The sequence below is a fragment of the Phodopus roborovskii genome, unplaced genomic scaffold (genome assembly GCF_943737965.1).
Source record: "Phodopus roborovskii unplaced genomic scaffold, PHOROB, whole genome shotgun sequence".
Taxonomy (NCBI): domain Eukaryota; kingdom Metazoa; phylum Chordata; class Mammalia; order Rodentia; family Cricetidae; genus Phodopus; species Phodopus roborovskii.
The window spans coordinates 48,498,544-48,513,889 of NW_026126517.1; the positions used below are offsets into that span (position 1 = coordinate 48,498,544).

At 41.3% G+C, this 15,346-nt stretch overlaps 1 protein-coding gene across 1 annotated transcript in view; it reads left to right on the forward strand.

Annotated features, from left to right (window-relative positions):
* Positions 1-15,346, forward strand: part of Nedd4 (NEDD4 E3 ubiquitin protein ligase) — a 111,318-nt gene that overhangs the window by 34,049 nt on the left and 61,923 nt on the right. Inside the window, exons 4-8 of the mRNA XM_051197406.1 lie at positions 321-495; positions 1,407-1,480; positions 7,731-7,809; positions 7,903-7,941; positions 14,907-14,960. Coding sequence (XP_051053363.1) covers positions 321-495; positions 1,407-1,480; positions 7,731-7,809; positions 7,903-7,941; positions 14,907-14,960 — 421 coding nt within the window. The remainder of the gene's footprint in view (positions 1-320; positions 496-1,406; positions 1,481-7,730; positions 7,810-7,902; positions 7,942-14,906; positions 14,961-15,346) is intronic.

A 15,346-nucleotide genomic window follows, 5' to 3' on the forward strand; every position in this document is an offset into this window, starting at 1 on the left:
GCGCACGCCTTTAATACCAGCACTTGGGGGGCAGAGGCAGCCTGGTCTACAGAGCGAGTTCCAGGACAGATCTAAAGAGAGGGGTGTAGCATATCCTTCTATAGCCATTAACTCAGTCCACAGGGTGGTAGCATTGTGTTGTTCCCTTTTATTAAATCATGCATAGACTCACATCCAGCTTTTTATTTGCTAAGCCATTGGAGAAAAGGTTACAGAATTTGTGCCATTTCCTCCTAAATATTTTGATATGTATCTCTTTAGAAAAGTATAATATTCTTGCTACTTGGTTCAGAATTTCATACGACTTTTTTATTTTTATGGGTGTGGGAGCTCTGCCTGGATAAGGCAGACGATGGTGTTGGATCCCCTGGATCCCCCGGAAGTGACGGTACGGATGGTTGTGACCCACCATGCGGATGCTGGGAGCTGAACCCCGGTTCCCTGGAAGAGGATCACCTGTTCTTCACCACCGAGCCATGTCTTCATTCCCACAATGTATGTTTTTACATTTTTATTTATGTGTGTGGGTGTTTTATTTGTATGTATGTCTGTATACTGTGTGTGTTTCTGGTGTCATAGAGACCAGAAGAATCTTAAGATTCTGGAACTGGAGTTAGAGACGGTTGTGAGCCACCATGTAGGTGCTGGGAATTGAACCCAGGTCCTCTGGAAGAGCAGCCAGTGCTCTTAACTGCTGAGCTTAACTGCTCAGCCTTTTCTCTAGCCCCACCATTTTCTTTTTCTGCCATCTCACTATACAGTCCTGACTAGTGTGGGACTCACTATGTAGACCAAGCTGGTCTCAAATTCACAGGGATCTGCCTAGTGTCCCCGCCAAAGGGATTAAAGTTGTGTGCCAACACACCCAGCTGTATACAGTGTATTTTGATCACATTCACCCCACTAACTCTTCCCCTAGCTCCCCTCAGATGATATGTCCTTCTTAAGACAAAGAAGTTCTCCCATAAGATCTCATTTCACTATGATTTGCAAAATAATTGGTATTTAACACGTTACAGTGTATGTACTGTGTTATTATTTATACCTATTTGGTGAGACTTTAAAAATAATCAACCTTCCTTAGTAATTATTACAAATGATTATATGCTTTTGATTTTATGTCATGAACACAGCAACAGTGGTAACTTTTGTCATTAGATTTTTTTTCTTGTAACTAATGTTAAATTCTTATTGAGTGTAATAACTTTAGTTCTTTGCTTTTCTTTGTATGTGATCAACTGTATTTAAAAATAGTTATTTCTGTTTTTATTTTCTTTTATGTAGCTTTTAATCAGATTAATTATTTTGAAATATTTCTCTAATTTTAGTAATATTATTGTATTAGATTGTTCTTTTGTTAGGTAACTCTAGTCATATGAAAATAAAGCAGAGCTTTCGTATTTTAGGATAATACACGAGTTGTGAGAGTGAAGGTGATAGCTGGCATAGGCCTGGCCAAGAAAGATATCTTGGGAGCCAGGTAAGTATAATATATGATGGTTTTTGGATTTTAAAATTTGGCATGTCTTAGGTTTTTTTCTTGAACTTTGATTAAATGAAAATTTAAATGATAATATTAGCAAATTTTGATGCACAGTGAAATCATTCTTGGTATCTGAATTACCAAACTTGTAAAATTAAATTTAGTGATGAATATAGATTTATCATTGAGTTCTGCTCCCAGGAACTTATAAAATCCTAATTCTCCCAGTCCTTTAGTGGATAACAGCCGTAATGTCTGGATACAATATAGAAAGTAGCTCTCTGAGCAGAGAATGAAGAAAGCAGGACAGTCCTGGTGGTGACCCCTACTGGGAGAGAAGTGTGGAGTGGCTCCCCATTTTAGGGATCAGTCTGAGCTGGGGGTTGGTGGCGTACTCAGGAGGCAGAGGCAGGCCAATCTCCATGTGTTCAAGGCCAGCCTGGTTTGTAGAGAGGGCTCCAGGACAGGCAGAGAAACCCTGTCTGGGGGAGTAAAAAAGGAATTAGTCAAGCTACATAGAGTCACAAGGCTTGGTAGTCTCCACAGCCTGAGAATCTGGAGCAGTGTGGGGCACCGTGGTGGGCTCTGGGGTGGGCAGGGAAACGAGAAGAATGAATCTGAAGGAAGCACAACAGGGGTGTGGATGCTGAAAGAGTTGGACTCTCAGCTGATGTCAAAAGATCTGAGCAGAGAGCCATTGCCCAACAGAGTTTGTGACCCTTGCCCAAAGAAGGTAGGTAAACAGAGGAGAATAACAGAACTCAGAGTTTCTGTAGCTCAGTTTACAATGTCCATGGTTCAACACGCAATCACCTGGTCTATAAAGATCCAGGGAAGTGGAACACGCTTTTGGCTGGTGAAGATTGTGTGGGTAGGAGGTGTGCATGCCTTTGATCCCAGCACTCAGGGAGCAGAGTCAGGTGGAGCTCGGTATTTGAGGCCAGCCTGGTCTACAGTTTGAGTTTCAGGAGAGCTGGGGCTACACAGAGAGCCACTGTCCTGGGAAAAACAACAAATAAAAACCAGAAAGAAAAAAAGGAAGAAAGGGTATATGCTCATGGTTAGTTAAAACATCAGAAGTCTCAGGGATGAAGTAGAGACCAAAATAAATAATAAAAAGAAAGGGAAATTCTGCAGCTGAAATACAGTATTTGACACTGAAATGCTTGGGTGGTTGTGGAAGCAGTGTAGAGAAAAGGGTGAACTGAGCTTACATCAAGGGGAATTATTTACCAGTTAGAAGATGATAGGAAAAAGAACAATCTGTCATAACTACGTTCCAGAAAGAATAGAAAGCTAAATAGTGAAATAAAACATGTTTACAGAGTAAGTATTCAAGCTGGTCGGTGGTCTGAGCCCTTTGATCTCAACACTTGGCAGGCAGGGGCCGGGGGATCTCTGAGTTCTGCTCTACACAGTGAATTCCAGAACAGCTAGGGCTGCACAGTGAAACCCTGTGTGGGGGGAAAAATAAATAAAAAGAATAAGTGAAACACACTATTTTCTATTATTGAAAACATCTGGCTGGAGAGATGGCTCAGCAGTTAGGGGCCTGTACTGCTCTCACAGAAGATCATTTCCAGTGAGCTGCCTGTGGCCAACTCCAGGGATCTGACACCCCCTTCTGGCCCCCAAAGGCACTGCACTTACATGCACATAGCAAATCTTTTTAAAGAAGAAATATTAAAGGTGAAGAGAACTGATGCCAGATGGAAGCTCAGACCCTCAGGAAGGAAAAGAGCATCTGAAGCAATGAACACCTGGGATCTACAGATACTTCTTTTTTTAATTAAAATTTTTATTTATGTGTTTGGGTGTTTTGTCTTTGTGTATATGTATGTGTTCCTGATGTTCACAGATGTCAGAAGGTGTTGAATCTCCTGTAACTGGAGTTACAGATGGTTTTGGGCTGCTTGTACTCAGAATCAAACCTGAGTCCCTTGCAAGAGTAGCATGTGCTCTTAGCCTTATACAGGACCCATTAGGGTCATGGTTTACAACCTTGTCCTGTGGCTTTATATTACAGATACAGGCCATACCCGTGGAAGTAACAGTGTAAAGGATGGGTGTATGTTTTATGTGGTCTGCAGTGAACCTATATGGAAGAGCAGTATAATAGAAAGCATAGGTAAAGTGAGTCGTTAAGGGTCTATAATAGAAGATATAAATAAACCATAGTAATGCAGAGAATTACAGCCTTTATAAAAGCAGAAATTTTGTTTCTGTGGGGTTTTTTTGTGTGTGTACTTCATTTTTTGTTTTCTTTTTGTTTCAAGATAGGATTTCTTTGTGTAACAGCCCTGGCTCTCCTGCAACTTGCTCTGTAAACCAGGTTGTCCTGGAACTCAGAGATCTACCTGTCTCTACCTCCTGAGTGCTGGGATCAAAGGTGTGCATTACTGTGCCTGGCTATAAAAGCAAAAATTTAAAAATGAAGTTCTTAAAAAAATTAAAAAGCCAGTACAAAACAAATTTGTTTTGTTTTTTGAAAGGGGGCAGGGCAAGGAAAGGAAAATAATGAGCTTTAGATTTGTATTTAGTCATGTCAGTAATTACATGAAACATTAATGGAGAGAAGTAAACATATGATAGAGGATATTACAATAAATTAGAAAGTAAGACTCACTAGATCTGATGTTCCAGTCCTGTAATTCCAGCATTCCGGAGGGTTGTGAGTTCTAGGCCAGCCTGAGCTACATTGTAACACCTTCAAAAATCTAGGGCTGGGGTGGTCTGTGTTGAATCCTCGGTAGTGAAGGATGTATTGGGGGAACGGAGGGTCCTGCCATCCACTAGTGGGTGTATTGGCGATACTTACAGGTTGCTAAAGAGGTTGTTCAGGGTTGAGTTCTAGAGGACTGGATTTTGGTTTTCAGCACCTGTATCTGCTGGCTCACAACGATCTAGACCTCCAGCTCCAGGAGATCCACTGCCTTCTTCTAGCTTCTGCAGACACTGCATGTGTGTACATACAAATAATGAAGCAGCTCTTTAAGATGTGCTTAAAATACAGTGACACAGCTGAGTTGGGAAAAATGGTTTCAAAATTGGTATGGTAAAGATTAAAGTCAATACATTAAAACCTGATGAAGTAAGAGTTCAACATGAAACTATTTCCAAATATTCCACAATCATAATAATATCATTATGAATATAGTAGTTAGAAATGGATGTATGCCTACCAATAGAACTTGGAGATGTGTGACTCAAAATTTGACAGAGATAAAGGGAAAATGGAAAATTCTATAGTAATGGGTAAAAACACGCCTTTTTCAGAACTGGAGAGAAGGTTCAGCAGATATGAGTGCTTCCTGCTTTTGCAAGAACCCAGGTTCCCATCCTAGCTCTTACTCCAGACCCAGAGATATCCAAAGCCTCTGGCCTCTGCAGACCCTAACACTCATGTGCACAGACCCTCACACAAAATTAAAAATAAAAATAATAAATTTTTAAAACAAGTGATAAAAACAAATTTATGTAGTATTCCAAATAACTTTGGCCTAAAGGATACATCCTAATGGCTACAAACCAAACATTCTTGACTGCAGAATGTACACAGTACATTGACAGTCACAGGCCGTATGAGGACTGTGTATCTCTTGCCGCTTGATAACGTTGACCACAGCTTGGTGTCTTGACCGAGCATGTGTTTATTATCTCGTAGTCTATGAGTCAGAAGACCCTGGAGTCTTCAGTTTGACTCAACTGCTTCAGGGTCTTACAAAGTGGTTGTTATGTGCTTGTTTCTAATTCAGTCATGAGGTCTCTTGGGAATGTCTGTAAACTCCAGACCTATCCCCATGATTTTCTGGGCATTTCAATGTGTTGTCAGAGTGCCTTTGTTGTCCTTCGTCCTGTCGGAGCACCTCCTGCCAGCAGATGTAATTCAGGAAGTTTGCATGTCATGGCCAATGTCCTGTGACTCTTGTCTGATCTGTGTTCAGGTTGTTCCCACCCAGGAAACCAGTCCCCAGGGGAGAGGTTAGGTTCAGGGTGTCATTCAGGTAAACGCAGAGGAGACAACGCAACAAAATCACAGAAACACTTTATAGCTAGGTAGTTTTCAGAGAGAAGAGTATATATGTTAGTATATGTGGGTGAGGGCATTGTAGGCTGAGAACTTTGGGGTTCAGTGTGTAATCCACGTTAGTCTCTATCAGGGAGTTCTAATTGAGGGAGTTTAGAGCAAGCTGCTGTGAGTTTTGAGGTGTCATACTGTCTCTGAGAGTCATTCACTTTGATGCATCTGCATACCCCATACTGAGTGTAGGTTCAGTGTGAGCTCAAATGTTTTCTAACTGCTGTCATTCCCTAGGAAGTAAAATATAAATCAGCCACACTGAAGAAAAGGAAGGAAATAATAGAAGACTGTTAACATTGTATTTATTTATTTATTGTGGCATGGCATGTAGCTGGAGGCCAGATGATAACTTGTATGAATCAGTTCTTACTATGTATCCCTGGCTGGCCTGGAACAGGACCTACGTAGACCAGGCTTGCCTTGAACTCGAAAAGATCTATCTGCCAGCCTCTGCCTCCTAATTGCTGGGATTAAAGGCCTGTGCTACCAAGCCCAGCAATTTTTATAGTTTTTATTTGACATTATATAGTTAGTGCTAAAAACTATGGGTGAGATTAGAGAGGGGAATTTAGAGAACAGAAGGCCAAGTGAATGAACACCTTAGGGAATATAGGCATGAAACTTGCAGAAAAGGGGCTTAAGAAAGACAGAGAGGGGCTGAGGACATAGGACAGCTTGCCTAGATGCTGAAAGTCGGGTTTAATCCATAGTGCCGTATGAAATGGATGAGGTGATGCATGCCTGTAATCCCAACACCTGACATGGAGGCAGGAGAATCAAGGTTCTTCTCAGTTATATAGAGATGTTAGGGCTTGTCAGGAAGGGTGGAAGAGAAAAGAGGAATTTAGGAAGAGCTGAGGACAGAGAGAAACTAGACTTGGTGGTTCTTTAGAGCTGTAGGAATGGAGGGGTTAGAAAGGGAGGTCACTGTTGGTTGAGTGTTGTTTTCAGTGGAGTAGGTGCTGTAGTCTCTCTCAGCACTCCCCCTACTGTGTAGTTTATACAATTTGGAGAAAAGGATAATAATTGGCCCTGATCCACAAAAGCTGTTTTTGAACAGTCTTTGATGTGGAGTGGTTGCTGTATAAGTGTTATTACCAAGCATGTTTTACAGTTTCTCTTGTAAAGTTTAACTGAGAAAGGAAGAAAAAAAAATGTGTTCTACTCTACTGGGAAGGAGGGGGAGTCAGGAATGGAGGAGTTTCAAAACACATTGATATACCTAGAAGAACTAGGTCAAAGGGAAAGCTGGAGGATAAAGCAGTTGGTGAAATGCCCTGATTTGGGGCTTCTGAGGTGGAGAGAGCTGGACATGTGGATCGGTTCGACACAGGAGAGTGGGAAGGAGGGTGGGTCCTAACCGGTACCAGTGTATTGGGAGTAAATTGTAAATTAAAGTGTGAAGGTGTAGGAGAGAACAAGGGGGGTTTGGAGGGTCGGTACTGAGAAGGGTCAGTACTAGCTCTGAGATACACAGGAAAAAAGGTGTCCTCAGTCTTTGTGCTCTTTAAAGCATGTGTCACAGATTATCCTCTTCCATGTCTCCCTTTAGTAGGGTTTCCAGAGCTGGAGAGAGGGCTCAGCAGTTAAGAGCACTTACTGTTGTTGCAGAGATCCCAGTTTGATTCCCAATATTTATGTCAGGTAGCTTTGTGACTCTAGCTCCAGGGACTCTTGCATGGGTACCCCCCCCACACACACATAGACGCACGTGTGAATAAAAAAACTAAGCCTTAAAAGAAACTAGAAGGGCTTCTATAACATGTAATTTTATTTATTTATATGTATGTGTGCCTACATGAATTGATGTGGACCATGTGTGTGCAGGTCATTGCTTTGTAACAAGGTTTATACCATGAGATGGTTTGGAAAAGCTAGTTTTACAGCTCCTGACTCAACCACCAATTATCTAAAAAGTTTGTAAGGCATTAGAACTATGGGTAAGAGACCACAACACCCAGTCTTAGCCTGTTTTACTGACGTGGTACTTAAGCTTTTTAACAAAATCTAAGTTTCTGAAAATGGCTTAGCCTTGGCTTTTAAGGATACAGAGTAATAGAAATAAAGAATGGTAGCAACTGTTAACAAGGAAAACTCTCAAAATCTGAAAATGTGAACAGCTGGATTGAATGAACTACCACCAAAATGTCTTTTTCTTCTTAACAGTGACCCTTATGTGAGAGTGACATTGTATGACCCAATGAGTGGCGTCCTTACCAGTGTTCAGACGAAAACTATCAAAAAGGTTAGATTTAACCAGTTTCCAAAAATGTTCAATAAACTTTTTTATATGACAAATTATTAAAAAATAAATTATACTCTGTTTATTGTCTTTTAGTCTTTGAATCCAAAATGGAATGAAGAAATACTATTCAGAGTAAGTATGCATTTTATTTTATTAAAAAAGAAAAAATACATATTTTTCTTTGTAGGCAATATTAAATACTCATTTACAATATTCTAAAAATACATCTTGGGGTTTGCCTAGAGTTTTGAATTTTTTTATTACGTGTGTGTGTGTGTGTGTGTGTGTGTGTAAGGACATGCACATGATGGAGCATGCGTGTGGAGGTCAGAAGACAGCTGAGCTTGACTCTCTCTTTCCACCTTTTGGTGGGTTCCTGGCATCAAACTCAAGCTCCAGGTTTGCATAAAAAACACCTTTAACCTGCTAAGACATTTCACTGGACCCAAAATTTTTTAAAGCAAGTTTTAAATTTTTTTCTGAGACACAGCCTCACTGTGAACTGTGGCTGGCTAGGGACTAGCTATATGTAGATCAGACTGGCCTTGACGTCACAAAGATCACCTGCCTCTGTTTTCTGAATGTTAGGATTAAAGGTGTGCACCACCATGTCCGTGTGCCCAGCAAACATTTTTAAGGAGAGTTAGAATTAGGGGTTGAAGATGTAGCTCAGGGGTCAAGAGCATTTGTTACTCTTAGAAGACCTGGGTTCAATTCCTAGGACCCATTTTGTCTTATTGCCACTCCAGTTCCAGGCTTCCAGTGCCCTGTTCCCACCTCTGAATGTAACAGGAACACATGCACTTGTACACCTAAAGTAAAACTAAATAAATGTTTTAAAAGAGAGTTAAAACTAAGAATCCTCTGATGGCATGGTAGGAATATTAATCTTGCTATGAAAAATAAATGTTAGGTGATGGAGTAGTGAAAGACTATTGTGAGGCTGGGAGTGATGGAGACACTTTGAGCGTTCTCACTCCTCTTTAGCAGAACCGTGTGGGCTTGGAGGTGGCTGTGGCTAAGTAGATGCTGCTCTTCCTTGACCTGCCAGCCTCTCACCTCACCTTAGATTCCAACCATGACTCCAGCTCCCACGAGAGACTCTGAGGGGACTGTTTCTCAAGTCCTTACTGTCCCTTCGAAAGGTGAAGCCTTTCTGCTTGTGTTTTACTTAAAGTAGTTTTCCTGCTTCTGTTTCCCCTTTACCTGTGGGTTCATGCATGGCCAGTGTTCTCAAAAAGCCTCTGTCTCTCCATTTCATTTCTGTGTCTCCAATGTACCCTTCACACTCTGACCTGGCTCACTCCCAAGGTCACTGGTGACTCTCATCTGCCAGGCTCCTCTAATCTCTTCCCCTTAGTGCAATGCTCTTCTGAGTAAATATTTATTTTGTTTTATTAAAACAAAACAAAAAAGAGAGAGAATCAGGTGTGGCTGCAACTGTGCAGCAAGCACACTTGGTGTCAGTCAGGGGGAAGAAGCCTGTTGCCTGCATTATGTAGTCCAGGTTTGTGTTTTCCTTCTTCAGTTTTAGTGAGGGGAAGAAATGGCGTCCATGTTCAGAGATGGTTCTCCTTCCCTCCGCTAAGCGTGGCAGAACCAGCATTTAAAATCCGCCTGAGATTTTGGATTCTTGAAGAAATGGCGCAGAGTTGGTTAGAGTAATTTAGAGAAAAGTGAAACTAACTTTTGGTTTTGCTTTTTTAGCCAGAGGCCACCTTGGATGGTTTCCTTGGCATGAGTATTGCTCAGGAATTTTCAAAGTCCTCCCAAGTAGCTTGGTTGCTTATTTTTAAAATTTATTATTACTTTCCTTACTGTATTTTGCTCGGATGTTTGTGCATTTTTCAATGTACCAACATTTTCTTTGCACATTGGTTTTTTTCCTCTCTTTTTTTTTTTTTGAGAGAGGATCTCATTCAGACTCGACTCTTTAAGAGATCTGCCTGCCTCTACCTCTTGAGTGCTGGGATTAAAGGTGTGCACCATGCCTTGCTCTGTTCTTTTGTAATATTAACTTATCATTGTTGTCGTATAGTGGTAGTCCCAGTACTGATGAATGTGTATTTGTCTTTTTTGCATACCATTTATTTATTTAGGGTTTTTTGTTGTTTGCTTGTTTTTTTTTTTTTTTGAGGCAGGGTTTCTCTGTGTAAAATAAAGGCATGTACCACAACACCCAGCTGTTTCTTTATTTTTGATTCATTTCCATGAAGTACCTAACATAAAGATGTTACAGAAGGGAATGAACTAAAAACTAAAGTACAGCTCTACTTGCCTTCAGATTATTTGTTGTTCTTGCTTTTTAACCACAAGAAAATGTGAAAATTGATTATAAAAATGTCCTTGATGAGTTCAGAATATAGGATAATCTTTTTTTTTTAATACTATTTTTTTGGTAGGCATACAAAATAGATTCTGTAATGGTATGTTCAAACATTTGTTCTTTGTTCTCCCTTATCCCCTCTTCCACAAACTTCCTTGACATGCCCTGCCACCACCACACCTCCCAGCTGGCTCCTCCTTTCCCCAGTTACACCCCCACCCCACTCCGTTTCCCTTTCTGCTTTCTGATTGCAGGGTTTGTTTCCCTCCATCCCCTGCCACGGTAAGATCTCTTCCTACTTATTGGTTGGACGAGTTGATTCTTGTGGAGTTGAATTTTTGAGGCTTATCTGACTTGAGACTGACACACATTTTACCCATTCTGCAGATTCTCTTCACTCTGGCATATAATCCCAAATGTCATTTTTTGTCATTATTTCTTACATAATTAGCATCTTTATTAGCATCAGAAAACCCTTGCCTCTGTATCTTGAAGTATGTTCCCTAGGCATTTTTAAAACTTCGGGGTTTATATTAGGTCTGTAATGGATTTTGAATTGTTTTTTTGCACAAGACAACAGAAAGGGGTCTGGTTTCATTCTTTTACTTTGGGAATCCACCCAGGATTAAAGCAGCTGTTTTCTCCAGGTGCCATTACTGGTGTTTTGTTACTATGTAACATTGTCCCTTCTGTTTAGGATTGATTTAGCTATTTGAACAAATCTTTTCATTTCCACCTGAATCTTAGGATATATATATATTTTTTTTCCTCTCCCCTAGTTCTGTGAAGAATTTCATTGAGGTTTTGATGGGGATGGGGTTGAATTGCTTTTGGGAACAGCCATTTTTACAATGTTAAAACTTTCAGTGCCTTTGTTTCTGGAGGTTCACTCACTGGCCCACTGGTCCCTTTGATTTAGATGGGCTAGATGGACAGTAAGCTTGCCTGTCTCCCTAGTATTGGGATTACAGGTATCGGTCATTGTATCTAGGTTTTTATGTAGGTTCTTGGGGAGGGGTGTCACACTTGGGCTCTGTCTTGAATTTTATTTTTCAAGATTGATTTTATTTTCTTATGTGTATGTGTGTATTCTATGTGTGGGTATGTATGTGTGAGTGTAGGTACCTAAAGTATGTGTGGGTGTGTTTGTGTGAGTGTAGGTGTTAGGTCCTCCTGGAATTAAAATAAGCTGTTGTGTGAGATGTTGGAGTAAGGCTGTGAGCTGCCATGTGGTTGCTGGGAATTGAACCCCATTCCTCAAGTAGAGCCTCAGTGCTCCTCACTGCTGAGGCAGCTCTCCAGCCCCACATTCACTGAGTTTTAATTTTAGCATTTCTTTTTCCCTCAATCTCTGACTTTCCCTTCCTCCTTTCTGACTATTTCATCCATATTGCTGAATTTCTCATGTTTTCTCAGACACGAGATAGATAATATGGAGTGGGATGCCAGTGCCGTTTCTCTACCCATAAACTTGTTAATTTTTAAGATACAAACTGTCAAAGCTTACTTAAGGAGAAATAGGTTGTCCAAGTAGTCCCCTATCTCCCGAAGAAAGAGTTTCACCCCCTATAGCTGCACTTGGTCACATCTGTTACACACTCTACCAGTGTCTCATGAAAACTGAAGAGGAGGGAACATGTTGCAGTTTGTTCAAGCCAGCAGCAGACTGTTTCCAGAACCAGATGTGGATGATGAGAGAATAAAACTGAACATCATTAGTGTTCTGGTTTCATTTCTGTTGTTGTGATGAAACCCTGGACAAAAACAGGAAGGGGAGAGTTTGTTTGGCTTACACCTCAAGTAGCTGCTCACATAAAATCCATGTTCAAGAGCTGAGAGAAATGCTGCGACCTACCGTGTACCTTTCTCTTGTATGTGGTTCAGGTACCCAGCCTAGGAAATGGTACTGCCCACAGTGGGCTGGGCCTCCTACATCAATTAGATGTCAATATAGTCCTCCAGAGACCAACCTGATAATGATAAATCACTGTGTGTGGGGTGTGTGTGTGGGGGGGCATGGTGTTGCTGGGATTGAATCTATGGTTTTGAAAATGTTAGGCAAACACTGTACCACTTATGACTAGTCCTAGTTACCACCTGGTTAGATGCAGAGTTGCCCCAAATGATTTGAAGTCTTTAGTCTGACATTTTTATGAATCCACGAAATCAGAAATGTCACTTAAATGTGACTTCTCATATCTCTTAATAGATCCTTGAAGGAAATGTCTCTTTGGGGGGGGAATATATTTTGCTTCCCCCTCCCCTTTCTGGATGTGCAAGTACATGTACACATCATGTGTTTAGAGACCAAAGGACAATCTTGGGTTGTTTGTTAAGTACCCACCCTTTTTCACTGGGTAAGGATCTGTCACTGGCTTACTGTGTACCCATTAGGCTAGGCTGGTTGGCCACTGAGTCCCAGGGATCTGCCTGCTTCCCATGCCATGTGCTGAAATTGGAAGTATGCCTCACCTCATGGTCTCTTTTACATGGCTTCTAGGGGCTGAATCTAGGTCCTCATGCATACAGGCAAGCATTTTATTTACTGAGCTCTTTCTGCAGCCCAGAAGATTTCCTAATAGTGCAATTACTTATATATACATTATAATGTCAATGTAAGCCTGGCTGGATGGTGTCAGGTGGAGGAGGAGTTGTAAGGTGGAGCCAGGAGGGTCAGGAATTCAAGGGCAGCTTCTACTACATAGTTTGAGACCAGCCTGGGCTACTCACTCGGTAATGTGGAATGTGATGGTACACCTGTCGTCAGCTGAGGCAGAAGGATCACTTGAACCTAGGATTTTGAGATTAGCAGGTCCAACATAATAGGACCCTACCTCAACTGCAGTAAGACCATTAAAAAAAAAAAATGTAGCAGTTATTGCCAGGTATAATGACACATACCAGTAACCCCAGTGCTAGAGGCAGAAGCAGCTTGATTAGCTGATCAGCTTAGAGAGAATGAGAAGTTACAGCTTCAGCAAGAGATCCTTCTCAAAAAATAAGTGGTTGGACAAGGCACCTGACATCCACACACACATGGCATAGGTGAGCACATTTTCACACATGTGCACACATGCATACATCACAGATGTACACATCATATTTTTCCTAACCTTTGTTTTAGGCCTAATTCTAATTCTTTGATTAGAATGTGTTCAGAAAGTTTTTTTTTTGTTTTTTTTTTTTTTTGTTTTTGTTTTTGTTTTTGAGAGACAGGTAGTCCTGGCACTCTGTAGACCAGGCTGACCTTCTCAGTGTACACCACTGCCAAGGTTGTGTTATTTTGTCTTACCACCTCCCCCCCATTCCCCCCCCAGCTGAGGACCAAACCCAGGGATTTGCCTGAGATAATTTCCCAACCCCTTTGTTTGTTTTGTTCTTCAGCTTTCCATTTTCTGTATTTTGACAGAGGACCTCAAATTCACCTTAAACCATTTCCATTTTATCCCAACAGCCTTTGCTCTCCAGAAACTCTCATTCTGTACTGTACTTGTTTGGTTTCCTAAGCATCTCTAAGGATGCCTCTTATAGTTTTGTTTTCTTATCTTAGCTACTTCGTTTTCTTTGGGAAGCATTCATGATGTATTTTTACTTTTATTGCTCTACTTATGTGTATGTGGGTGAGCCTGTGTGAGTTTGTGTGCACCATTCTGTTCTGGAGCCTGCAAAGGCCGGAAGAGGGTGTTGCATACATGGAACTGGAGTGATGGCAGCTGTAAGTTGTCTCATGTGTGCTGGGAACTGAACCAGAGTCCTCTGGCATCCAGTGTTCTTAACCCCTAAACCACTCTCCATCCCCTGACAGCTATGATTACTGATGATCTGATCATACTTAGTAATTATAAAATGGAAAAACTTTGCATTGCTTCTATATATAAAATACATACACATTCAGAGATTATATTTTGCAGTTTTGCTTGCTGTTTATATATTGTATAGCGCAACTGAATCCTGAGCTAACTGCCTTCCTGAAATCAGATATAAAGAGAAGATCTCAAATAATGTGTGGGTGTGTGTGCCAATCTGTGACCATTCAGAGGTTAGGATGATACATGAACTACTCTCTCATTTGTAGTAGGGGTGTCCTTCATTTCAACATGGTGTTCTTTGGCTGATGTGATGGTTATCTTTGTCAAGTGAATATAATTGTCTGCTGGATAATTGGGGCACACACCTTTAATCCCAGCACTTTGAAGACAGAGGCAGGCAGATCACTGAATTTGAGGCCAGCTTAGTCTACAGAGTGAGTTCCATCATGCCCTATGGAGGGGATCTTAGCCTGTGTAAGTACTATATCCACTAAACTCCTTCCTAAATATATTTTTTGTTTGCTTTTTGAGTCAGGTTTTCACTGTGTATCCCTGGCTGGACTGGAACTCATCTTGTATACTAGGCTGGCCTAGAACTCAGAGGTCTGCCTGTTGCTGCCTATAGTGTTGGGGTTAAAGGCAGTTACCATCATGCCCTGCCTAAATGTATTTTTATGTCACATCTTCAACCTCTGATACATTTTTTTAAAAAGTGGTTTTGTTATGTTCGGTGTTAAGTAGATTTTATGTATTGAACAAAAAAGACTTTTGCTTAGAAAAATTCTACATATCGTTACAATCAAATTGTTTGAATTCAGGAGGCCACGGGTGATGTGAGTCTGGCCTGGATGTGTAATTTAAGTGTGTAACTGGGTCAACAAGCAACCATGTTTTGAAGGTCTTTCTTGGCACCTGTGGCTAGATGGTCATGTTTTTAAAGAAAGGTTGTTTCTCTTACCTAGGTCCTTCCACAGCAGCACCGGCTTCTTTTCGAAGTGTTTGATGAAAACCGGTTGGTAAGTTACCCTGCGCGAGTGTGAAGGATGGATGCATTGAGGGTGAGCTTCAGGCCTGGGGGGAGGGTTCAGGATCCTGTGGTTGGACAGACAGAAGGGCTGCTTATGGAGGTTCCGTGTTTTTCTTTCCCCTTTCCTGGAGTTTGACCCTTCCATTCCAGTCTGTTCCCAAGCACCTCCCCTGGTTGTCAGGATTGTAAGATGGAGGAAAGAAGCCCCTCTTTTGTTTCCCATGCCGTGTACTCTGAATCCCAGAATATCTGTAGTTGTGTGTATTTACCATAGTATTGTATCCTCCTACGTGTGTGTGTGTGTGTGTGTGTGTGTGTGTGTGTGTGTGTGTGTGTCTGTCTGACTGTCTGTCTGTCTGTCTGTGTCTGTGTGTC